This window comes from Epargyreus clarus, unplaced genomic scaffold (genome assembly GCF_041222505.1).
Source record: "Epargyreus clarus isolate Ecla_fem2 unplaced genomic scaffold, WU_Ecla_fem_2.2 ptg000014l, whole genome shotgun sequence".
In the NCBI taxonomy this organism is placed as follows: Eukaryota; Metazoa; Arthropoda; class Insecta; order Lepidoptera; family Hesperiidae; genus Epargyreus; species Epargyreus clarus.
In genome coordinates, this window is record NW_027332222.1 from 8,397,414 (window position 1) to 8,421,612 (window position 24,199).

General features: G+C 33.3%; 2 protein-coding genes across 2 annotated transcripts in view; both read right to left on the reverse strand.

Annotated features, from left to right (window-relative positions):
• Prip (aquaporin prip) overlaps positions 1-2,243 on the reverse strand; it is a 43,946-nt gene extending 41,703 nt beyond the window's left edge. Inside the window, exon 1 of the mRNA XM_073079889.1 lies at positions 2,035-2,243. The gene's annotated coding sequence lies outside the window, so the exon portion shown is untranslated. The remainder of the gene's footprint in view (positions 1-2,034) is intronic.
• A 2,281-nt stretch (positions 2,244-4,524) lies between these two features.
• On the reverse strand, positions 4,525-22,746 carry LOC140747608 (uncharacterized). Its single transcript, XM_073080165.1, has 28 exons — positions 22,428-22,746; positions 21,900-22,070; positions 21,221-21,346; positions 20,106-20,202; positions 18,769-18,892; positions 17,896-18,019; positions 16,983-17,122; positions 16,296-16,381; positions 16,052-16,163; positions 15,123-15,328; positions 14,381-14,478; positions 13,943-14,030; positions 13,805-13,860; positions 13,672-13,729; positions 12,792-12,952; positions 12,332-12,407; positions 11,867-11,970; positions 11,444-11,544; positions 10,666-10,837; positions 10,124-10,230; positions 9,766-9,841; positions 8,186-8,319; positions 7,256-7,529; positions 6,741-6,830; positions 6,267-6,324; positions 5,710-5,831; positions 5,352-5,433; positions 4,525-4,976 (listed from the first exon to the last, which is right to left on the reverse strand). Exons 1-28 carry the CDS (start codon positions 22,578-22,580, stop codon positions 4,924-4,926), a joined length of 3,249 nt encoding a protein of 1,082 aa, XP_072936266.1. The 5' UTR covers positions 22,581-22,746; the 3' UTR covers positions 4,525-4,923.
• Positions 22,747-24,199: the final 1,453 nt, after the last annotated feature.

Sequence of the window (24,199 nt, forward strand, 5' to 3'; positions counted from 1 at the left end):
ATTAAAAATCTTGAAATCCGTCCACTTCGAAGAACATTGCACCAAAGAGTGATCTGTTTTCATTAGACTATAGGAAGCGTTATCGCTTTAATAAATCGACAGTAAATTTTATAATTGATCTCGTACGTAATGATCGTAAATTAGATCGCAGAGGTCCTGGTACACCTTCTGAAATACAGGGTTTACTGCCATAAGATATTGCGAATGTTTACAAAACGAAACTTAATTGAATTTAACTTTATATAATTATATCAATATTACATAAAACATTAATATCCAACCAATTTTCACTCCTTTATCTTTTAACAACTTTTGCTTCACATCCCATTTTAACAAATAAAATATTTTTAAATTCGCGGTATTTACAAATACAATGACACTGACATGTGATTTGGTTTTATCGACAACCCATTGACAAGAATGTCAAGACAGAATATTTTTTAGTACGAAATAATGTCATTTAATGATGTTTATCTATGGATATTCGTCAATTTGTTCGCCGAACTTCACTATAATGGCAACATTTTCATTTATAGTTGACTTTAGCGACACATTAGTTATAGAAGGTTTATGGAACGTTTATGAATAAGCAATTTTATAGAACGTTTTATAAGCTTATTGAACACTTTAACTAATGAGTGCTTAAAACCTTCTATAAGCATTTTTTATGAATAAGACCGTGAGTATTTACGAACAATGGAACGTTGGCTGTGGGACAAATGGATAAATCCGATCGCCTTCTTAGACACAAAATATGTTCAAAATTCGAGGAACCTATTTGAGTCATAATTTTAAAGATTCAATTAATTATAGAGGACAAAAGCGCTAAAAGCGCCTTTTAAATTTAAACCAAATCCGAACGCGTGTAATGGGGACTCAAGCCTTAAAAGACATCAAATCTTAAATAAACTCGTGGAACTTGTAACTTGTCATTCTAAAATGACTGGATTAAGCAAGCAGGCATTTTCAAGATCCAATTTGCTTACTAAAAATAAAGAAAATGGGGAGTATTAAACTTATAGATTCTAAAATTTAATATTCTTATTATTCATCCGAGTTCTCAGATTAATAAAACTCAAATACTCGAGTCTTTTGCAACCTTAGATAATACAAATGATAATAAATGATACCTACTGCTTAAATACTTTTTAATGTTAAAAATTAATATTTTCTATAACATCTCAAAGTACAAAATATGATAACTCATGCTTTCGGGGCTTTAAATTTAACAGAACGACGTGAACAGTGCTAGTTGCCGCTAACAAGACTTATTTGCTCTATTTATATTGTCCACTATTGGTCTTAGTAATTTTCATCTATTTAAAAATTCCGCGACATATTTATCTTTAAACGTTTTTCACTTCATAACGAGTATTCTTTGTTCACATTTTTTTTTATTTGACATGTTTTCACGTTTTCCACGTATGAGTTCACTATATACTTTTGGGTAAACGTATAGAAAAATAAACTAAGGCATGAAACGAAATTATCAAAGTTTAACGAATTTCAGTGTTTTCTTGATATATGAATTTAATTGAATGAGTTTTAGTTAATTAAAAAAACTAAGTACTTTTGGGTCAAAACGTTTCTTCTAGATCCGTCTACGTGTGCAAAAAATATTACAGCTCTGGTAGGACTCACGTTTTTAGAATTCCTATTCTTTAAAACCGAGTAACTCAACTCAACTTAAAGGTTTTGGAATAAATCTGGAAGTGATTTTAAAAACACGCTAATATGCAAGAATATATTGACAGTAATTATTAACATATCTTAAGTTTACTACTTAAGTAGACGATGAACTAATTTAATGTTTAACTCTTTCGAATTGTACAGTATCTTCAAAAGGTTCCGAAATCCAGATAGTTATCTTATCTTATCGAAATTATCAAGTGGAATAGTAGCCTGAATTAAGAATATTAAAAACAATACGTTAGGTTCGTTTTTTTAGAAATGTTGGCATTTAATTGTTTATCGTAAAAAATGTTATATTTTGCGATGTTATTTCGTGTTAAAATTTTAGCAAAAAATACTCACGTTTTGGTGACAGAGCTTTGAAACAAAAATGCAGAGCCGCAGCTAGTCTGTGCACAATAACTACACTAAAACTTTTATAAGAATTATTTAGTTAGTAACAAAGTTGTATCGATATACAGATGCAGAGTTCGTATAAATTACTCCACAGCCGTCTGCCGCGCGTTTTTGATGTCGTTTGATTCGTATATTTTGAACACGCCGCCTTGCACGCGCCGCGTATCGTAATACAAGGTTTCGAGCGACCTCTGTTGTTCTAAAGCGTAAACGTCAAATAAGCATCATAAAAGTACGCGTCAAATGGAATCTCATTGTATTATAATGACGGCGACGGCGTCATCTACCGACTAGTAGACGTATTTGAAGATAAATTACGCGATAGTAAAAGTACTATCATAATATTATCTTCATGTAGGAAAAGTGGGTACTTAATTAGTGTTCATATCATTTTCATATTGTTGTTGTGAAAGTACGTTAATTGCGTATTGTCAGCTTTTCTTGCTTATTTTAAGAAAGAAAATTATCGCGAGGTACACCTAGCTCACAGTTATTAGTTTACTTTTTATGAACATGTTTTTTTCTTACGAAGCGATTTCGGGGAATTAGGTACTTCGTGACAGTAAAGATCTGGGTATTGGCCCATTAAATTGAAGTCTACTTGACCTTGAATATAACAATATATTGCTTTAATTTAATAACAATATATTCTCAACATTTTCTTGTATTGAAAATAATTGAATGTTCTACTCTGGGACACAACTTTTACGATGGGAGATCATGGACATTTTTTTTATTTCGTTGCCGGCGTAGACGTGGAACCGCAACACGTAAAAAATGTGAAAATGTAGTTGTAACACGTAAAAATGTAATGTAAGCAACCAGGGTTGCCGATGCCCGTTTGCTAAATTCCCTAAAATTTAAGGCCAAATTCCCCAAAATCGGGGAGAAAATATTCTAAATTCCCCAGATGAATTTATGAAAGAAAAAATAAAGATTCGAGCATTTTTTATCATATATCTAGGTTCATCCAGGCTTTTAATACTTTAAATTTAATGACGAAACCACACGCTTGCAAAACCGTCTAAAATTCAAGCGCGTGGGTAAAGCGTTGACTTAATTAAGCAATTTGTTTGATGTGCCTTCCGCTTTTCAACGTAATCAACATTTAATAGTTTATTTTACCTCAAAAAATATATATAGTATAATTATCCAGCTAATATAAAACACTATCTCACTAATAATCCCGCACCTCTGTCTTTAAAAGTTATGTGCGTATTATAAAGAAATTAATGATCACTCTCTTTAATGGTGAAGGAAAACATCGCGAGGAAACCTGCATATCTGAGAGATTTATAAAAAACTCAATGGTGTGAAGTATACCAATACGCACATGGCCAGCGTGATGGGCTATGGCCTAATCCTTCTCATTCTGGGAGGAGACTCTTGCCCAGCACTGGGACAGTAATGGGTTGATGACGATGTACCTATTTAATTTTCAAATCACGAAACGATGTGGTAGTAAATGGATGCACAAATTTTATTTTTGGGCCGTAAAACAATTTCAAGAATCAAACAAGAATTAAGAAATTTATTTGAAAATTTTTAAACTTCTTAACGCTCGAAAATCAGTATTATTGTAAATAAAAGGTCTCTAAAATCATACTTCGTAGAAATGTAGGTATATAATTACCTAAATTTGAAATCTAACATATTTTATAAAAATCTGGGATAGCTATACAGAGTACATTTTGTTCCTTTTTTTTTAAATATTCCATACCTTTTGAAAGCTTTTATTCCTATATATTTTTTCTATATCATCCAAGAAGGAACGTAGCTTATTTCCAAGTAGTTTTCAGACAAAGTCGAGCATTGATCTGCTTATTTATCCTTACTAATATTATAAATCCGAAAGTAACTCTGTCTGTCTGTCTGGTTGTCTCTTCTTCACGCCCAAACCACTGAACCGATTTTAATGAAATTTTGTACAAAGATAGTCTGAGACCCGAGAAAGGACATAGGATAGTTTTTATCCAGGAAATCCCATGGGAACTACAATCCCGCACAACCCAATCCCCACTTGAGTTGGATTTCCGGCGGCGGCTACGTTACCGTAAAAAACTGCAGTGTTATCGTTTTGAAGTAAAACAGCTACTTAGAGTCTGCGCACTAAGGAATACGCTCTGTGCGTTCTTCCCGTTTCATAGTAACATTAGAACGGGATTACGAGATGGATTTTCGAAATGAAACTGATGGAACATTCGATTCGAGGCCCAAAATAAAGCCCAACTGTACTAACGTAACCAATGCCAAATACGAAATTAACTTACCTCTTAACGGCTTTATTTTGCACACAACAAAGTTCCCACGGGGGTATTTGGTATATTATTTAACTTCCAAATTAACGTCACACAAGAAAAATACAAGTCTCAGCCATCTAGAGTACTAATATGCCATGATCATGTAAGTATAGGATTGGGAAACCAATAAAATAGGTTATATAAGTTTGGTACTATATTTATTTGTGTTCATAATCAAAACAAAAATATATTTGAATCATAATCGAGACCCGTGAATTTTCAATTTACCAGGTTCCTATCTCATTCTAATAACGTGTAAAGTGACTAAGTAATGCAAACGTTAAGACACATTCATATAAACCTTTTATACAGTTAAAAGTCCATAATAATCAAGAGAAATACAATAGTATTACCTATTATATATCTATTAACATACGTAAAGTTACGCTTAATGAGAAGTTGTAGGATCAAAATGTGCTAACCACAATTTTATCTAAACCTTAATACTTAAAGTTATGTGAACGACATTAGTGTTCTGTAAAGTCATAAAACATAGTTTATTATGCATTCGACAAATCGCATCATCATTGACTCTCTAATCTTCGTTCATATCGCAACGTGTAGGCGTTCCCCTTTTGTTTGTAGTTTCTGTGAAATAAATATCAGTTATTAGTCAACCGTTGACAAATAAATTGGTAATATTATGAATCAAAACAATATTATAGTATTCAAAAATAAGAAACATTCAAGCTAGTGATTATTTCTTGCTTTTACTTTACTTAACACATAATAGTATTAGATGTATGGTAAAATTGGTTATTTATCAATCACATTATAATTTTAACCAAACCTCTCCATACCGTCTCAAAAAAAAACTGTTAGGAATTCTGTTACTTAAAGAACAGTACACAAACCATTGGCTTGTTTTAATTTTGATTAATTTATTGTTCTACAAACAGCTTTTTTCTAAGGTAAGATACGATAAATGCTAAAATGTACAGTTAGGTGGCGCTGTATACATACCTCCTTCGTTCGCAGCCGTTCTAACGGCAGTAGATTCCACTTTAGGTAATTTAATACCCTGCTTTAGCACCATAGTACCGTCCTGAAACAAAAATAACATCATTATATTCTTTATAATGTGACGATTATTAAATTTCTAGTTAACTTAAAATGTATGTCCTGGTCCTTTTCATATGTGTGCATAAAATTGACACTATGTGTTACAACATAAAAGACAACAATGATGCTGATTTATGTGTTACAACTAGATTTATGTGTGTGTTAAATTTCAATGTGGACTGAATGTTTTTTGTGTCTAAATGAAATGGTCTATATTCTCATTTTCTCCCGTCAATATTGTAGATGTGTAAAAAGTTACCTTCATTTCAACGAGACCCTTTTTAGCCATTTCTTCCACTTCAGCTTTGGTCATGACTATCTTCTGCACCTTCACCACTTTCTTGCCGATTTGCATCTCGCACAACTCTCCTGAAGGTATCGCTGGAACAAACAGTCGCATTATTATAGTATTGTTATTCCGCTGCGACGTTTGACTACAAAGACATCCCGAATTTATATCAAATTGCTAAAATAAATGTTTGCTTGATATTTTAAATATAGCAATCATTCTATTGGCAACTGTCTATGATAGGATAGTTACGAACCGAAGTAAAATGCACCACACGCTTTTTACTCCGAATTGAATTGTTCTGTTAATAACTTAAATTGTATTATAATTTTATTCTGAATTCATTATGATTGATTGTTCGATCTTTTACAACTGTAATATTAGTTGTTTGTCATTAAAATATATTTTCTAATTTTAAGTTCGATTAGCAATAAAAGCGTGTTTTTTAGTTTCTTTAAACTATTATTTATCTTATAACTGCTAATATCACAAAATTGAAGTGTTAACGTTCATATTATGGTACTTACTTCGACCGAGGGGCAAAGGTAGTGGTTTCACTCCTGGAGGCAAGGACCGAATAGGTACCTGCAAGCAATTATTTAAATTTTTTGTTACCTTAGAAGAACATAAATAAATTAAAATAAAAAACTTTTTATACAACACATACACTTTCTGGAAGCATAGCATAAGTTAAGTTAAGATGAGGGAGTATAGACGTGTGGCAAAATAATCTAATAAGGATAATGGGAAACTGTTATCAAATTAATGCATTGTCATCGGCCATCGTATCAAGGAGATATGTGTGCAAAGTTTAAAATTTATCAAGCTTCTAGTAACGGGTGAAAATCTAGTTAAAAGATTCCATTACATACATACATAGGTACAACCCAAGCTAATAAAAGCGTGTTAAAATACATGGACTTGCCCTATTATATTAAATAAAAAATATTAAAGGAGTATTCAATACATATTTTACACAGAGAACTATTACTTAGCAATACCTTTTTCAACGTTTGCCCTGTAGGCGATACCAGCTTAGCATCGCTTGGCGGCGGTTCTGGTTCCGTAACGGGCGATTTGCTTGCCGCCTGCTAAAGCAAATTCATTAAATTACTTTAATTATTATTACGGTTTATATGATATGGGTAATATTAAAAAATATCCATATTTATATTATGGATAATATTAAAATGTGTGTGTATATTTAGTAGGGGAAAGAAGTAAAACGTTAAGCTCCAACTAATAGACATAATATCGAAGAATTTGTTATTTAAGGATTAGTATAAGAATATATGAAAAAAAAAAATGTTTTCGTATTCCATTCCATGAAATTCCATTAAAATAATTTCAGCTATTTTTCAGATGTTTTACATAAATCATTTTTAAACTAGTACTTATTTAATGTTCTGAGAACATGGTTTTTGGTCAAGATATTGTTGATTGTAATTTCAAAAATCTAGACAGACATTATTAATTTACATACCATTATATGTAAATTAATAATGTTAGCACTCACCGGTAAACTGCTATTACTGTCAGACGCATAATTTTTCGTGTCAACATCCACGTCTTTCTCTTTGTTCTTGTTCGGCTCGGTCTCCGGCTCGGCGATGCTGTCTTGCGACTCGTCCGTTTGCTTCGCGTCCACTTTCGTCTCGTCCGATTCCGCTTCCTGTGACGGTTTGTCCTCTTCCTCTTCGGGCTCTGGTTCCGGCTCCTGTTCCGGTTCCTGTTCTGGTTCTGGTTCCGGCTCAGGATCGACTTTCTTTACTTTTGCAGGTCTGACATATGCAAATATAGATTGTTTTTAAATACGGAATTGAACTTGATTTTTTGTTTGTGTGTAAGGCAAATTTGGTGAAACTCAACCTTTTTATAGTAGATTTTTTTATTAATTCAATATTATTAAAACATGATATATGAACCATGTGTAATAATATTTTTTTTCTTATATTGCTTGTGTATGTGGAGAATTTCAAACTCATGGTGTGCTCCATGACTTTGATAGATGGCGTTGTACAAATTACGTAATTATATTTTGAATCAAGTGAACCAAGTCGTGGGCACAGCTTGTCTATCATAAACATATACTTTTAGATGTTTTGTAACATATTTACACTATCGTATTTTGCTACTGTACCATATTGAAATCACCTACGTTTTCTAGTCTCGAAGTCTCACCACTAGGATTCCGCGAATCGAGGGTGCCATGAACATACGAAGACGAATATACAAACACCCAGATTCAGAACTGACGTGAAAATCCATCGTTCTGGTATTTATTTAGCCGGGGATCGAGCCCGGAACACTTAGTGTGTCAGAGCGGTATGGCAACCGCTTCACCATAATATATGATAATATCGACGGTAGCAAACAATCGGCTGTCTACAAGTATTGATTTTGTGGATACCCGTTTGTTCTTCACTGTCGTGGATATAATACTGACGTGTCCTTGTTCGCGTCCTTGCGCGGGCGGCCCCGCTTGCGCGGCGGCGCGGCGGGCTCGGCGGCCGGCGCGGCGGGCGACGCGGACGCGGGACGCACGCTACTGCGACGCCCCTTCGCGCGGCCCTGCGCCTGCTTTCAACGGTTCAATGGTGAAAAAGGTATTTAATTATATTCTGTCGAAAACCCAACTATAGTCTGATTCATAATTAGGTGTCCAAAATGTAAACAAAGAAATGTCACTGCCAAAATTAACAAGAAACAAAAACTTTAACAAATAGAACAAAATACGAAAACTTTAACAACTATACACAATTTAACAAACGCGCTATGAAAACAAGAAAACATTCGAGTTCGATCACAATCACGAAAATGAATAATATCAGTTACGAAACTTAAAAATGACGGCACAAGAAATGTTTTGGATTGCGATTGTGTTACCATTCTCACATTTTAATTTTCTACCATAAACATTTTTTTATTATTATTACTGTATGAAAGGAAATTGGAAGTAATGTAAATAATAGAAAATGTGATGTAACCTTAATTTATTTAGATTATTATTTTATTATTGTCGTATTACTTTAATATCGTCAAAAATAAGAAACTACCATTTGAAACGTATTTTCTTGATAGGTCAACACCTTTGTTTACATTTTGGACACCTAATTATGAATCAGCCTATACCTATTTTCATAGTTTACATCAAAACTGGGGAACTTTCATACAAACTTACAACCCTTATTTAAGCCACATAGGGGATTGATTTTCCATAAACGGTAGAATTAAAGTTCTATATCTAACCAGTAAGGCAATGGCCTACTTTTACAGAGCTGGCTTCCAAATTGGCAAATTTTAAAATATGCTGTCAACCCCTATTACCTTAAGGGTTGATTTAGCAAAAACTCTTAGATTTTTATTACTATAATACGTCGTTATATTCATGTATATTCATATATTGTACACATATAAACTATGTTTATATATATTTAGGCACTATATATATAAATATAAATGTTGGTCTGTATGTCCTTTATAGAATCGTAAATTATGCATTTGATCATGTGATAATCATTAGCAAAGTTGTTGTGCACGAGCCCACGAAGTTATCTGAGTTGGTACCAATTTTCGAAAGATGGCACCACTGTCATTCCAATGAAGGTACAAATTTTCAGTCATATGCATGTGTTGTTATTTTTTAAACGCGGGCGAAACTGCGGGCACTACTAGGCATTTAATATTATTTTGATGTTAACTTCATTGGGCACGTATCGGAAAGAAGAGTGATTTTATACAAGATACCAATAGATTACATATTAAAAATAATTAATATTAAAATACATGTCTTCGATCTCAGACCAACGAAACACTCTGCCGGAAGAAAGCATTATTTTCAGTTTCCATGTACCTATAAAATACATCTATCAATTCCAAAAGCAGACAATTCATGGTCCTTTGAGAAACATTTTTTTTGGTCATGGTTATTTATCGTTTTATTTGATAGCAATACTCTAACACAGATAATAATAATGTACATATAACATTTATAATTTTTATTTCCTATAATAATCTGTTACTCACCTCTGGACTTTTACTTTTCTCCTGTTTGTAGTCATCATCATCATATAATTCATCGGAATCGCTGTCCTCTTGAGTGCTAAAAAGTGGAAAGGAACTTTAGTGTTAGAAAATATGGTAAACCTTTCAATCTTAAATCTCAAAATATTTTTTTATCAATTTAAAAAAACATATTAACACAACAAAACATGTGAAATCTCGCAAAACTTAAGGAATTAAAATTCAATTATAAAAGCAATAAGACTACAAATGAAAAAACTTCATTGAAAGTTTATACACAAACTAAAATATAATGGAATTCTAAAAACATCTTAAATTTTTGTGCAAAATGCATTTCTCTGACGAATATAATTGTGTTTACTTCAACCGTATCATTTTAGCGTAGTCCTTGATTTTGGAGGGGCGCGTCGATCTGCGGATACCGTCTTCGACTCCGGGCTTTTCGCTCGTGCCATTTTTGATGACGCTCTGTTAATAAAACTTAATTAGATTATTTTATACTTAGAACTATACTAAGTTTAAATAACCACATGTTAGTTTTACTTGAAACTTCTCTTCTTGCATAGTTCAGCTGCTCTGTAGTAGTGGCACTTATGTTTTTAGTAGAGATTCTTGAATTTTTAACATAATGGACTACTACCAAGTATATAGCTGTATATTATTAAAAGTGAATACATAAAGAAGGATAACAATGTTCAAGAGTACTAGTAGTAATTCATTAAAAACTGTTGTATTAATTTCTTAAAAGGTGGTCCTTACAAGTCTAAAGGGGTTCAAAAGATCCAATATATAGCAATTGTGCCATAATTTTGAAATATTATTAGTATAGTATTATACAAATTGATCCCATCTCAAGCATGTTATTCATAGTCACACCTTAATTATTAAAATAATCTGTGTTACCTTGTTATTTACTTCCTTGTCTTCTTTAACATTGCCCTTAGCTTCCTTCACATCCTTTGGTTCCTTATTTTCTTTGGTGACCACTTTCTTCTCCGTTTTCTTCTCAATGATGTTAGGTAGTTTCGCTGCCACTTGTGGTTTCTTTTCTTCAATGGGTCTATAAATACCCTTTCTGATCAATATATAATTGTTTATTAATATAACTTAGGGTAAAGTATGTATTTCATTGTTAGTAAAGTGTGAACTCAAGTGTTAAAAGTGGTTCTTAACAAAACTAGCAGCATTATGTATGGCATTGGTGTACTTTTTTAAATCTTTTATTGTTAACTTTAATATGATTTTGTATAGAGGAGGTGTTTATTTGTTTGTTAAATCGAATATCATGTACAGATCAGTGAACCATATTATTGAAAGTAAAATCAATTGTCTGAAATTAGAACATATAATGATCTCTTAGAAATAAAAAGTGTAATACAAAAGGGAGGTCAATTAAAAATTGGTTCTGTTTGATTGGCAACGTATAAACTCAATCTACATAAAGTAATTTCATAAAGCCGTGTCACATTTAAGAGCGATGTCATTCGCTGTCGTATCGTTGTAAAATTTTCACTGAATAAATAAGCTGAAAACCTAACAGGTTATTGGTCCAAAATAAATAACAAATAACCTATATAATTTATAACAAACGGAGTCGCGGCGTTTGTGTTGTAAGTTGGTTAACTGACCTTTTATAAATAAAAACTCAAAATGAAATAATACATTAATAAGAAAGTCTTACTTTATTTTAGGTGTTGACGTATGAAGCGGGGGTCGCCCTCTGCCTCTCGGAACTTCTAAAGATTTGACCGGAGTTTTCACGGCTTCTGAACGACTGTTCGTCTGAAAATTAAAGATCATTTATATCATCACTAATAATAAAGTACATAATATATATGAATTTAAATTACAAAGCAAAGCCAAAGGCAACACTTCGTGCTACACTATTTATATTATGTCATTTCTTTTTGGTTGGCAGGGGTCTAACTATTAACGGTTAAATTTATATTGCCCCTTGTTAATGGTAAATCTATGCAATTATTGCCTAACAAAGATCAAAATTTGACAATTTCTAGTAGGCAAAAATTCTAAAATTTATATCGTTGGAAAGCAAAACATTGTAAAGATTAATTATTAATAACAGGCATATTTAATTTTAACTTACCCGTTTGAGATCCTGTAACTCTTTCTCCAACAAACGCAATGATTTATCATTGGCAGTTTCAACCTTGGCGACATGTGCCATAGTGGGTTTTTCTTTCTTCGCAACTAAAATATAACAAATACACAAATGAATTTCATAAAACTACAATTTGATACACATATGGAGAAGTGTTCTGTTAATAATGGTGGGGGCGCACCTGTGGCTGACCTCAGGTAGGAATATTTTATCACATTTGGGGTTGATTACAGATGTCCAGGTCCAGCCATTTACCATCAGGTGAAATGGATGCTAGTCTGGTATTATAAAAATAAATGTATACATTATTTAATATTTTCATATGCCGTGATGTTGAATCGCCAAATTTTAATTACATGGCTCCTTTAGTATACAATTATAATCGTATAGTTTAACTCCAGTGCCAAAATAACACCAACTAATCATACATTATAAGAATAAACAACTTACGACTTTCCCGCACTAGTTGTGTTGCCTGACGTTTAATTTCTTCAGGTTTCCGAACAACAGGTGTAGGTGCAGGAGCCTAGATAAAATGTTCATTTGTCTTAGAGCCTGTTTCATAATACGATATTTCGTAATAAATATCTAATGTTATGCAAATAGCAATCTGGCAGTTCCTAACTATTTGTTTGTTGTAAATTGTTGGTATAGCTCATAAAAATGTATAGTGACTACACAGCCCAAAGGATTCATTTCTATTTTATGACTCACAAAACTGTAAAAAAACCTATTTTTTTTGCGAATCTTTTGAATACTGGCCATATTAACAGATTTCGAGATCAGTTTAATCATCTTCAGTTTGCTATTAAAAGTATCGATATTAAAATAATGTTCAATGTTCAAGTTAATAATGCGACTATCAGGTTGAGCATCGATAGAGATCAGTAGAGCATAACCCTTCCCTTACTTGGGCTCGCGGCACCGACTTCACAGTTATTGCGTCTGGCAGCTTGATCACAGTGTTCTTGCTCGCTTGTTCGGCCTGTAACTTCGCCGCTGTGATCTTCTTTACAGTGACGATTGCATCTGATGATGCATGTTCTACAAATGTTGACTCTGCATCACTTTCTGTAATAGTGACATTTTATATTCATTAATGGTTTAGCTGACTTATATACGAGGTGGCCGTTTTTGTCCTCAGGACTAGTAACGCATCTGTATGCAACTAACTAGTTGCTATTAAGGTAGTTGCTATGAGAACCCTTTGTGGTTCGACTCCGGCGGCATCACCGCCACACCTATTTCTGCCTCATAACACCAGTGTTAAGCGCTGCTGTGTTCTGGTTTGAAGGGCGTGGTAAGGGAAACAAACTTTTCCGAGGCGTTCCAGCTTAGTCCTCAGGGGTAGCGACACATATGTGGCCGACCTCAGGTAGGAACATCTAATCCTATCGGGTTGATTACAGATGGGCCAGATGGGCAACCATGGGAGGCAGTAGCCACTTACCATCAGGTGGACTGCATGCTCGTCTGCTACTCCTATATAAAAAAAAGTTGCATATTTTATTAATTATTCGACAATTAAAGGTATCAGGCGTAAACTACTTCGCGGAAATCCATGCTTTGCAGTTGGGACAAAAACTACTTCACAACAATCCGCTACCAATATGTATGATGGTATATATTTTAAACCATTCAGTATGCAAAATAATACACATGCACATGCAAAAAACAAAAATATACACCACCACATATACCACCACCAATACTGTTTCGCTCCAACACGGAGCACCATCAGGGTAAGTTGACTCTATCTATGATGGTTCATTGATAACAAAACAACATACCTTCAGAATTTGAGTTGTCCTTCGATTTTGCATAAGCGGAAGCTGGCGCACTTTTGAGCTGTAAACGTAAACAAACTTATAAATTGTCTCGTTTATAGGTAAAGTAATAAAATGATATAGCTATAATCCTTACCATAAAATCAGATGGTTTTTTAATTTCTACGACCATATGATCATCTTCCTCTTTAACTGAAATAATAAAGGTATATATTTTATTTTTATTATTGGTTAGAACAAAATCGATAACAAATTTGATATTTCAGTTGCTTACCATTCATGCAATTGTCATCATCCTCCTCGGGCTCAACATCAGCCTCGTTGTCTTCAGTCTCCATGGAAGACTCATCATTACCTATTTCCTACATAATTCATTAAATATTATTACATTTTGCAACATAAATATTAAAAACTGTAAAATACTTAAGTTATACTTATTGAGACGTGTTGGGGAAAATGGCGTATATATTTAGTGTGGAACGGAGTTACGCATGCCGATGTAGCACACATAACTCATTTCTAGCAATTATTTTCATTCATACGTCGTTTGCTCAGTTATAATTTGAATGCAACAAAAACAATTTTATATTTATTACGCGTACATAAGTATGTTTTTTTAAGTTAGCAAACATGTAATTAGTAAGCAAGATATTTATTTATTAAATCCTACAAAATACGAAAATAATTAAACAAAATAATATTCAATGCTTACTTGTTGTATTTCATCATCGTGAACTACCAATGTATGAGTTTCTAGTTTCTCCTTAGTTGTAAATACTAATTCACAGTAATCGCACATGTATTCCACGCCTGAAATAAAAAAGGTATAACTTGAAGTTTGCTATAATATGAAATGGAATATCTTATATATAAAATTCTCGTGACACAATGTTAGTTGCCGTACTACTCCAAAACGGCTTTACCGATTTTCACTAAATTTAATATGCATATTCAGTAGGTCTGAGAATCGGCTACTATCAATTTTTTATATACCTAAATGATAAGGGTCGTTCACCCTTATCATTTTTTTTATTTATATGGCAACATAACGTTTGCAGGGTCAGCTAGTTTTTAATATAAAACATCTATACCGACAATTTTAGCTATTCTGAAATTTGTTACAGATGGTAAGAGAAAGTTAAGAAAGAGAAAGTTGTTTAGTAGAGAAACTACTTATTTTTATTGATTAGGAAAAAAACAAAACAAAATTAAGGCCACATTTTTACTTTTTATCACTTCTTTCACTAAAAATTGTGCATTATTTTGGAAAAGAAATTTATTTATTTATCTTACATTATACTCAAGTATAGTTGGCATCAGCCAAACATCCAGATACAGTTATGTGTTTTTTTTAGTTTTCATAAGCTTCTTCTTTATCATTATTGCTTTTACATTTAGTGGCAACACCAAAAAATAACAAAATACATTGAGTCGCCTATAATCAGATCACTCACCGCTAACATGCGACTTGATATGCGCGGTGACGGCGTCAACATTCGGGAACTTCTCCTGGCAGAGCGGGCACGTGAGGTTCTGCGTGGCGTGGATGGCGGAGTGGTAGATGAGCTCGTCCTGGTTGCCAAACGACACCTCGCACTGGTCGCAGCGGAACGCCTCCAGCCGGGCGCGCTCAGCCTCGCGGTGTTTAAGGCGGAGATGTCTAAAACAGTTACTAATGCTTTAGACCATATTAACTCTCAATAATAATCAGTCTATCCGAAATTTCGATCGAAATTTGTCAATTTCAGCAGACAAGCATTCTGTCCACCTGATTGTACGTGGCTACTAACGCCCATGGACATCCGTAATCAACCCCAGATAGGATTCGATATTCCTACCTGAGATCTTGGATGAGTATGTCTCCCTTACCACACCCTTCAAACCAGAACATAGCAGCGTTTAACACTTAACTGCTGTTATAAGGTAGGAATAAGTGTAGCGGTGGTGCCGCCGGAGTCGAACCACGAAGGGTTCTACCGCCTTAAAAGCCTACTACGAATTGTGAAACTCCCATCGTAGGATGACAAAAATAAGATAGATTATTAAAAGTTAAATATAAAAGATAAAATAATGAAAGTTATATTAATCCCCGGAGTAGCATAAATGACGAATATATAAACGCCGCGCACGAATACAGTCTATTTCATATTTTTTTAAATATTACTAATATAATTTTATTATCAATAATTCATTTATTTTATTGTATTATTCGATAAATTACTAGCTAAGCAACCTGATAACACGCCATTGTCCCATGATACCTAATATTTTCTGCTATATAATAATATAGTGTTAAGGTGATACAAATCAGTAAACAACAAAAAGCTGTAAAACCAATGAATGTAAACTTATTATATCAAACTATTAATTTATTGTATGTTACCTTGTATAATGGTGAGATTTCATAAAGGTTTTATCGCAGTACTTGCACGGATACGGCCTTTCCCCGGCGTGCGTGCGTACGTGCCTCGATAGCTTACTGACAGATGAAAAACCTAAAAAAAAAACAACAATATAAGACAAGAAATGGAATTTATCATGTAATTTCTACCGTTTATGTTTCGTATGTTCATAGCTTGTTCGTCGGGAAGGGGTTTAGGGATGTGGGTTTGGGTTTTTTGACTCACGCTGAGGACAATACTCGCAGGCGTGCTCTAAGACTCTGTCGTGTATGAGCTGCTTGTGTCTCTGTAGAGTGGCTTTCTCGAGGAACCTGTAAATGATTACATGGATTTTTTAATGGTTGCCAACTTTTGGGTGGTATAAGAATAACTGGTGTAATAAACTAGCGAAAATATATGAAAATAAATTGCTATATTTTAATAAATATATTATAAGCTATTCAATATTATTGACAGGTATATGTCTGCATAGCGATAGATATAGATATGTAATATGCATTTTATTCATATATATTTAATATTCACAAGTTATAAATGTAATTACTAAATAGTTTTGTTATGCCGTGACATCTGTGTATATTTAGATCAGCCCACAACAGTATACAGTGGATCGGAACTATGGCTTCTGTAAGACCGGCATGTACGACAGAGAGCACAATAAGCCACCTCCCATTCGTTCCTTTTATTGCCACGAAGGTAACGACGACTGCATAATAACTACACCCGAGTACAGCCAAACTAAATTCGAAAGTACAGGACCGTATACCAAAGGGCACGGACGCTTTTTGGCCAAAACCGAAACTTTGAACCAAACCTCTTTTTAACCGAAACTTGGCCGGACCCGATACTGCGGTCTGTAACTAGAACTCACAAAATGTTTTCAAAATAAAGTTAATTTAGTAAAACACTCACTTCTTGTCACACAAGGAGCAGGCGAAGGGACGATTGTTATCACGTTCGTGCTTCTGCTGGTGGGCTTCCAGCTGCTCGGTGGAGAGGAAAGTCGCCGGGCAGTGCTCGCACACTTGTTGAATTAAATCTGAATGTATTATCTGTAACAATAATAAAACAAATATTTTTACCGACTACACATCTATCTATCTAAATATATATAACTCAAAGGTGACTGACTGACATAGTGATCTATCAACGCACAACCCAAACCACAGGACGGATCGAGCTGAAATTTGGCATGCAGGTAGATGTTATGAGGTAGGCATCCACTAAGAAAGGATTTTGATCAATTCTACCCCCCAAGGGATAAAATAGGGGATGAAAATATTACTTCGTAACGCGAGCGAAGCCGCGGGCAAATGCTTGTTAACAATAAGTAAGATGCATATTTTTTTAGGGACTGGAGTTAAAACAAACTTGCAGTTCACCTAACAGTAAGTGGACATTGCCACCCGTGGTCATCTGTAACTAACTCCATATAGCGCAGGTTCTACCTGAGGCCTGATAATTAAGATAGTTGCCTCGTATGTAAGTCAACCGGTATCCACACAAAGATCGGAGTAAGTTATATCATCATCACCAAGTTATATCATCATAAGATAGAAAAAAGTAACATCAATTTTCTCCTTAATAAACATGCTGTGATGATCCTCCTTTTTCAAAATGTTTAGCACATAAATTTAAATGAAACTAAGCCGTTATTTCATATTAGGCTAATAACCGACAGATAGAAGGAATAGAATAGGACATATATTTAACACATACCAACAGCCCAAAATACTACATAAATCCATACAAATGGCTGTGTATCAAATCATATACCAAATGAATCCTACGATAAATAATTTTGGCTGCAACATCAATATCTCACCTTTTCATGTCTCTTCAACAATACTAGCCGCTTGAACTTCCTCCCGCACGCGTCGCACTGGAATGGCATCTCATCAGAATGCCGCACCTGGTGTACCGCCAAATCATACTTGGTGAAGAATTTGCTGAAAAAAAAATTAAAGTTATAGCTTCACTACTTAAATATCAATTATGGTAGTTATAAAAGCGAATTTAACGTTTGGAGCTGTTCAGACCCAACTTAAGTCCTAGTACATCATTATGATCTCAATGATCTCGATTCTCAGAGTAAGATGATGTACTCAATTTCAGGTAGGACTGTTCTATATAGATTGATTATTGAAATATATATATATATATATATATATATATATATATATATATATATATATATATATATATATATATGTCTATAGGATAATATGGGTGTAGCTACAGTTTTGTTACGGGGGAATTCTAATTTCCTTTTATTAGACAAAAATACCATCGAATTATGAAGAATAAAGAAAAAGCAAATGAATACCTGTGACCAATCCAATATGGGACTGGAGAATTACCGGAGATTAAATATTTTTAAGCAGGAATATTACAATAAGGTATTAAATTAGAACTTGAAGGTGGTAGAACTCTTTGTGGACTCCAGCGACACCACAGCCACATCTATTTCTACCTAATAACAGCAGTGTAAAGCACTGCTGCGTTCTGATTTGAAGGGTGTGGTAAGGGAAACATAATTTTCCGTGGCATCTGTGGCCTACCTAGGCAGGAATCTAGTTCTATGTGGGGTTGATTACAGATGTCCAAGGGCGGTTGTAACCACATACCATCAGGTGGACTGCATACTCGTCTGCTACTTCTATATTATAAAAAACAAAAACAAAAATAATCCACTTACTCTTCACACTGATCGCACTGGACATTCCTTGCCCTATGCTTCTGCAACTTGTGCAACTCGAGCAACTGCTGCAACGGGTACGTACAGTCGCACTCGTCGCACGCCCAGCAACGCTCGTCCGGCCCTGTCGAGCGACCCCGCTTAGACATTTCACCCTAACATACTTACCATAAACTTTACTTTAGGACAAGGATATATTAATACATAAAGATAATGTAGAGCGTTCTGTCTGTTTTCATTGAAAAATAAATTAATACATAGCTTTGTTGCAAATGTTTGCATTAAATAGAAGTGTAAAATATTGCTTATTTTTTTAATAATCCTTTTTATCACTTTATTTCTTTTCTGAAATTTAATCTTGTAAATGATTGACTTAATTAGGATTAAGATGAGGATATTAAGACACAAACCAATTTATACAGATTAGTTTTAGACACAAAAGAGTGAATTTTATTAAGGAGCATTGTTCAAGCAACCGGAGCCACAAGTGAATGCTCCTAAAATATTTATTTGAAAGTTATAAAACTCATAATATAAAACTAAACATCCTGTTAAGAATAAAATAAATGATAATATAATTTCAGTAATTAATTGACGCATTAATATTTGGAATTTGTATTAATAACAATCATGATTATTACTAAATTATTTGAAAACAATCTATTAAAGAACATCAAGTTGGAATAATTATTTGATTGATGCAATACAAAGTGAATGGGATGTTACAAAAAAAAAGTAAAGTGACAGTGACCAAATCTAAAAAAAAAGAAGATGAAATAGAATACTACTCTAATTCGCACACATTCTACATTTTCTAGACTAACTGATTATGATATCTATTAGACAACTTACCACAAATCGGTTGAGTACTGATAAATATGGCTACCACAGTTGGCCTGTGAATGTGTACTTTATGAAATCAATCACACCAACTACGGCTATTAAACCAATCAATTCATGCATTAAAACTTAATAACTGAAAAAATAAAATGGGTTTCTACATAAAGTAAATGTTTTCAATAGCCATGCTTGAATGACTCTAATACCATTTCTAACATTCAATTTCAATGCTATAAAACATATTCATAATATATAAATCAAATATTTAATTGATATTATTATATACCTGTATATTTATGAAACATCATTCACTAAGCAATAAAAGAAACCTGTAAAGATCTAGCATTCAAATCAAAAAAGGATAAAGGATAAATACGGGAGGTTTGAAAAGCTATGAACACACAAAAATCAATTCTGTTCAAAAATAATTTATACATATTTTCAATTAGGCCAATTTACTATAAAATAAGTCTTATATTACACACATATATAGTTACCTTTGTTATCTCTCTTCATGTCGTCATTGCCTGGGTATTCTCTACTTTCTACTACTTTTATACAGGTCTTTGACCCTTCACTAGATCCATCGTTGATCTAAACAAAAAAAAATAATGTAATTAGTAATGTCAATAACATAGAAAATAAATATCTAGTGAACTCATTTAACAAGTAATTTATTATAGTATGATTTGTTTAGAAGAAGCTAAAGAGAATATAGATTGTAAGTGACATCTGTCACACTTAGACATCAGTAATCAACCCCAGATAGGATTGGAGTACTATCTAAAGTCCTAAACATGAAACTTTAACTCAAGATATTGAAAACAAAGTTAAAATGCATCATATCAGTCTTTATATATATTACTAAGCCCTTAAAAACAGAACACAGCAGTGTTTAATAATGCTCAAGTAATTCATGTGATTGTGGTGCCACTAGTGTTAAACCACAGAGGGTTTTACTACTTTTTAAGATGGGAAAGCAATAATAACTTGGATTGCATATGTGTCATATGCATACAATATTTCATTTAAGTTAAATATACTAAACATATATTCATTAACACAAAGTGGATAATAAAAGTAATCAGTACAACATAATTAAATTTTTGATAACAATATGATGCCATATGTAATACCACAATGTGACTTTTTTAATATTTATACCTAACGATAAGGCAGACGGGTTACCTGGTGGAAAACAGTCACCGTCGCCTATGGGCATTTGCAACACCAGAGGAGTCACCAATACATGGCCTGATTTGAAGGAGAGCTTTTTTTTATAATATAGGAGTAGCAGACGAGCAGTTTACCTGATGGTAAGTGGCTACTACTGCCCATGGACATCTGTAATCAACCCCAGATAGGATTAGATATTCCTATCTGAGGTGAGCCACAGATGCGCCGCTACCTCCGAGGACTAAGCTGGAACGCCTAGGAAAAGTATACCACACCCTTCAAACCAGAAAACTGCATCTCTTAACAATGCTGTTATAAGGCAGAAATAGGTATGGGGGTGGTGCCGCCGGAGTCAAAACTCAAAAGGGTTATACCACCTTCAACACTCTTTTTGCACCCTTCTTGAAGAGCTATGTTTGCTTGTGACTATGTTTACCTTAACATTATATATATTCTCGTCCTCCTCCTCTTCAGAATCAGTGACATCATGAGTAACTTGTACAGTTGTACCACCCTCCACAACTGTCTTCATAACACCAATGTCATTTGAATCCCGATAAACCTGAAATTTGTTTGATATTAAAGATTTTTACAATTTTTACAATCTTTATGTCATAAGTACACATCTACATAAGTGTTGTTATACTTCAGCAAGTTTTAAAGCTATTATGTTAGCAATCATAATATGTACTATATTGGAAGTAGATTGGGTTCACGTAAAACTGCTAGTCCACTCTGAATATAGAAATGAATCGCGTCGCCATAGCAACATGTATGCCATAGCAAGGTGTAGTACTTACTCGCACCAAGTTCAGAGTGAACTAACAGTTTGGCGCGGACTATACATAGTAAGCCTTTTAAATATTTATATTATGATAATAAGCATTTAACAACATTTTATCTGAGAGTCGGTAATTTCTGACAATAAAATAGGCATCTCATATATTGCTTTCTCATGCATTACTTTTACATATCAGGATCAAAGATTAGACAAATCTATGATCAGGATAAATGAAATAGAAAAGAAACAAAATTCTTTAAAGGAAACATTGACAAAATATTTGTTCCATCTTCTTCAAATAGTATTAATCAATAAAAAGAGAAGCCTAACTTACATCATTGAGTGACAGAGGCCATGGAACTGGTGCCAATGGCTTATTATCTTGAATAAAATGTAAAATGGATTCATCAGCTTGCCGGCAAATTTGCTTAAAATCATAGAATATGTTCATAAAATATTTGCAGCGCTCACAGATGAATATAGGCATTTTGTCTGACGGGAAAACCTGCAAGAGACAAAGACATTTATATAGTTATTAACATTATATTTAGGAGATAATACAAATTAATATTTTAGTAGTTTCATAAAATTCCGCCAGGTGACGTTTTTCATTTGCATCCAAACAGTTCATATTATATTAAGGTTTATACACTAGTTTTATTGGGCTAAATAATATGTACATATCTTTAAAACTAATTTCTAGTATAAAAGATGTTCTCAGCAACGAACATATCATAAACATATAGTAATATTTAAGATTTCTATGTCAATTGCCGCCACAATAGGTGGCGTCCATTTGTACTTACAAACTAAAGCATTCTCACTATATTAGAAATACAAACATATAAACAAAAATGATTACCTCAACAGACACACATGATAATATTTTTAAAGGAAGATTCACTGTGTTCTTAACTTTTCGTTTTTTATCATATAAACTTCCCATAGGCACATCTTGAGTTAAACAAAATCGACACATTTTCATCGTGTTCAATGAGTCCCTCCTCTTATCCATGGTGAATGTTTGTTAATTTATACACTGCACAAGTTAAATTTATATCCACTACATAACCTCTTTTCTAAATAATTATTTAACCAGACGCAGAAGACATTAAACGAAGACGAAATCACAATTCGCATACCACATCACACACAGACTGACACGACACTAGCGCCATTGAACTTCAAGTACAATCCGACCATTTTTAATATGTAGTACGATGTATACTGTTATATGATTTAGGATTTAATTTGAACATTATTTGTGACTCTATAAATTAATCTTAACTTACTTTAAAATTTACATTATAACACTAATTTAAAATAAGTTCTTTACAGCTATATAGATATGTATATCTTTATTATAATCTATCTTTAACTTGTACTCCAGTGTACTTCTATACTTGGTTGGGTTGTATTAAAACGTAAGCTGGACGCCGACGTGTGGCGCACCCTGCGGAGAAAAGTGAAACAATAAATTAAACTGTTAAACTAATTGTTTTAATCTCCTCAACACCAGATGGCATAATTACACCGGCACATGGAACTTAGTAAATGTAACAATAAAGCGCAGTTCAGAATAGATTCCAAAAACTGCTGTGTTTTGTTAAGAAAATTAAGGACAACTTTACAAATTAATTTACATTTGGCCAATTTAGGTAATTCAGTTTTCCTATAGTAGGTATACTGGTGAGTTGTAATGCAAATTTTTTGGGACCCTTGACTAGGCAGTAGATAGGTAGGTATATAATATTCTAGTAATTAGCGTTAACAGTAGCATTGAATTCGGTTTTTTTACGGTTTTATAAACTTCTACTATGTTTAGGTTTTTTCTGTGCCATAAATAGAGAACGCTGTTCATAATTAAATCAATCGTTAGATTTTTAGAGGCATCATATCTTTGATAAAATGTTGTTATATAGTTAAAATAGTTGGGTTACTCTCCTCCAAGTTCTTCACTAACTTGATGAAAATTTGGAAAAAATCATTTCAGCTCTCAGAATAATTATCATATCTAAGATTTAGCTGATTCCAATTGCCAAGCCAGAATCCAGTAGTGGTGGTCGTAAATTAAATTTAGCTTTGTATGTATGTATTTACTTAACTTTAAAATAATTTAAGGACTGGTTTTGAATTAACTTTATGGTCTTATTATAGTATACTTAGTATTATGGAAACGCTTAATAAATTAGGAGTCGGAATTATTATGTAGTTCTATAACATCTGGCTTATCATGAATACAGTCTTTTCCACTGTTGGGCACTTCTTGGCGTTTTTTTAGAATGATATGTGAAGCCTAAAAGTACCGTGGTTGTCAAAATGGCCCTATGCGTTTGATATGTTATTTGTATAAACATACATAAAGAATCTCTGTTGAATATCTTTAATTCATTATTTTAATCGATATCTAAATAGATTAAACTGTTTTATCGGCATTTATTTTATAAGATAAGATAGAATAAAACATAATGAACGTGTTTAGCATTTAATCTCAATATCAGTTAAACTGCTGCCGAAATTAGTCTGAAGTGTAGGTACTGTCTATATGATGGATATACAACATAATGAAACTGCAAAAATACATTACTCAATCGAACGAACGAATAGTGTTGAAAGTGTGGTTTCTGTTCGAAA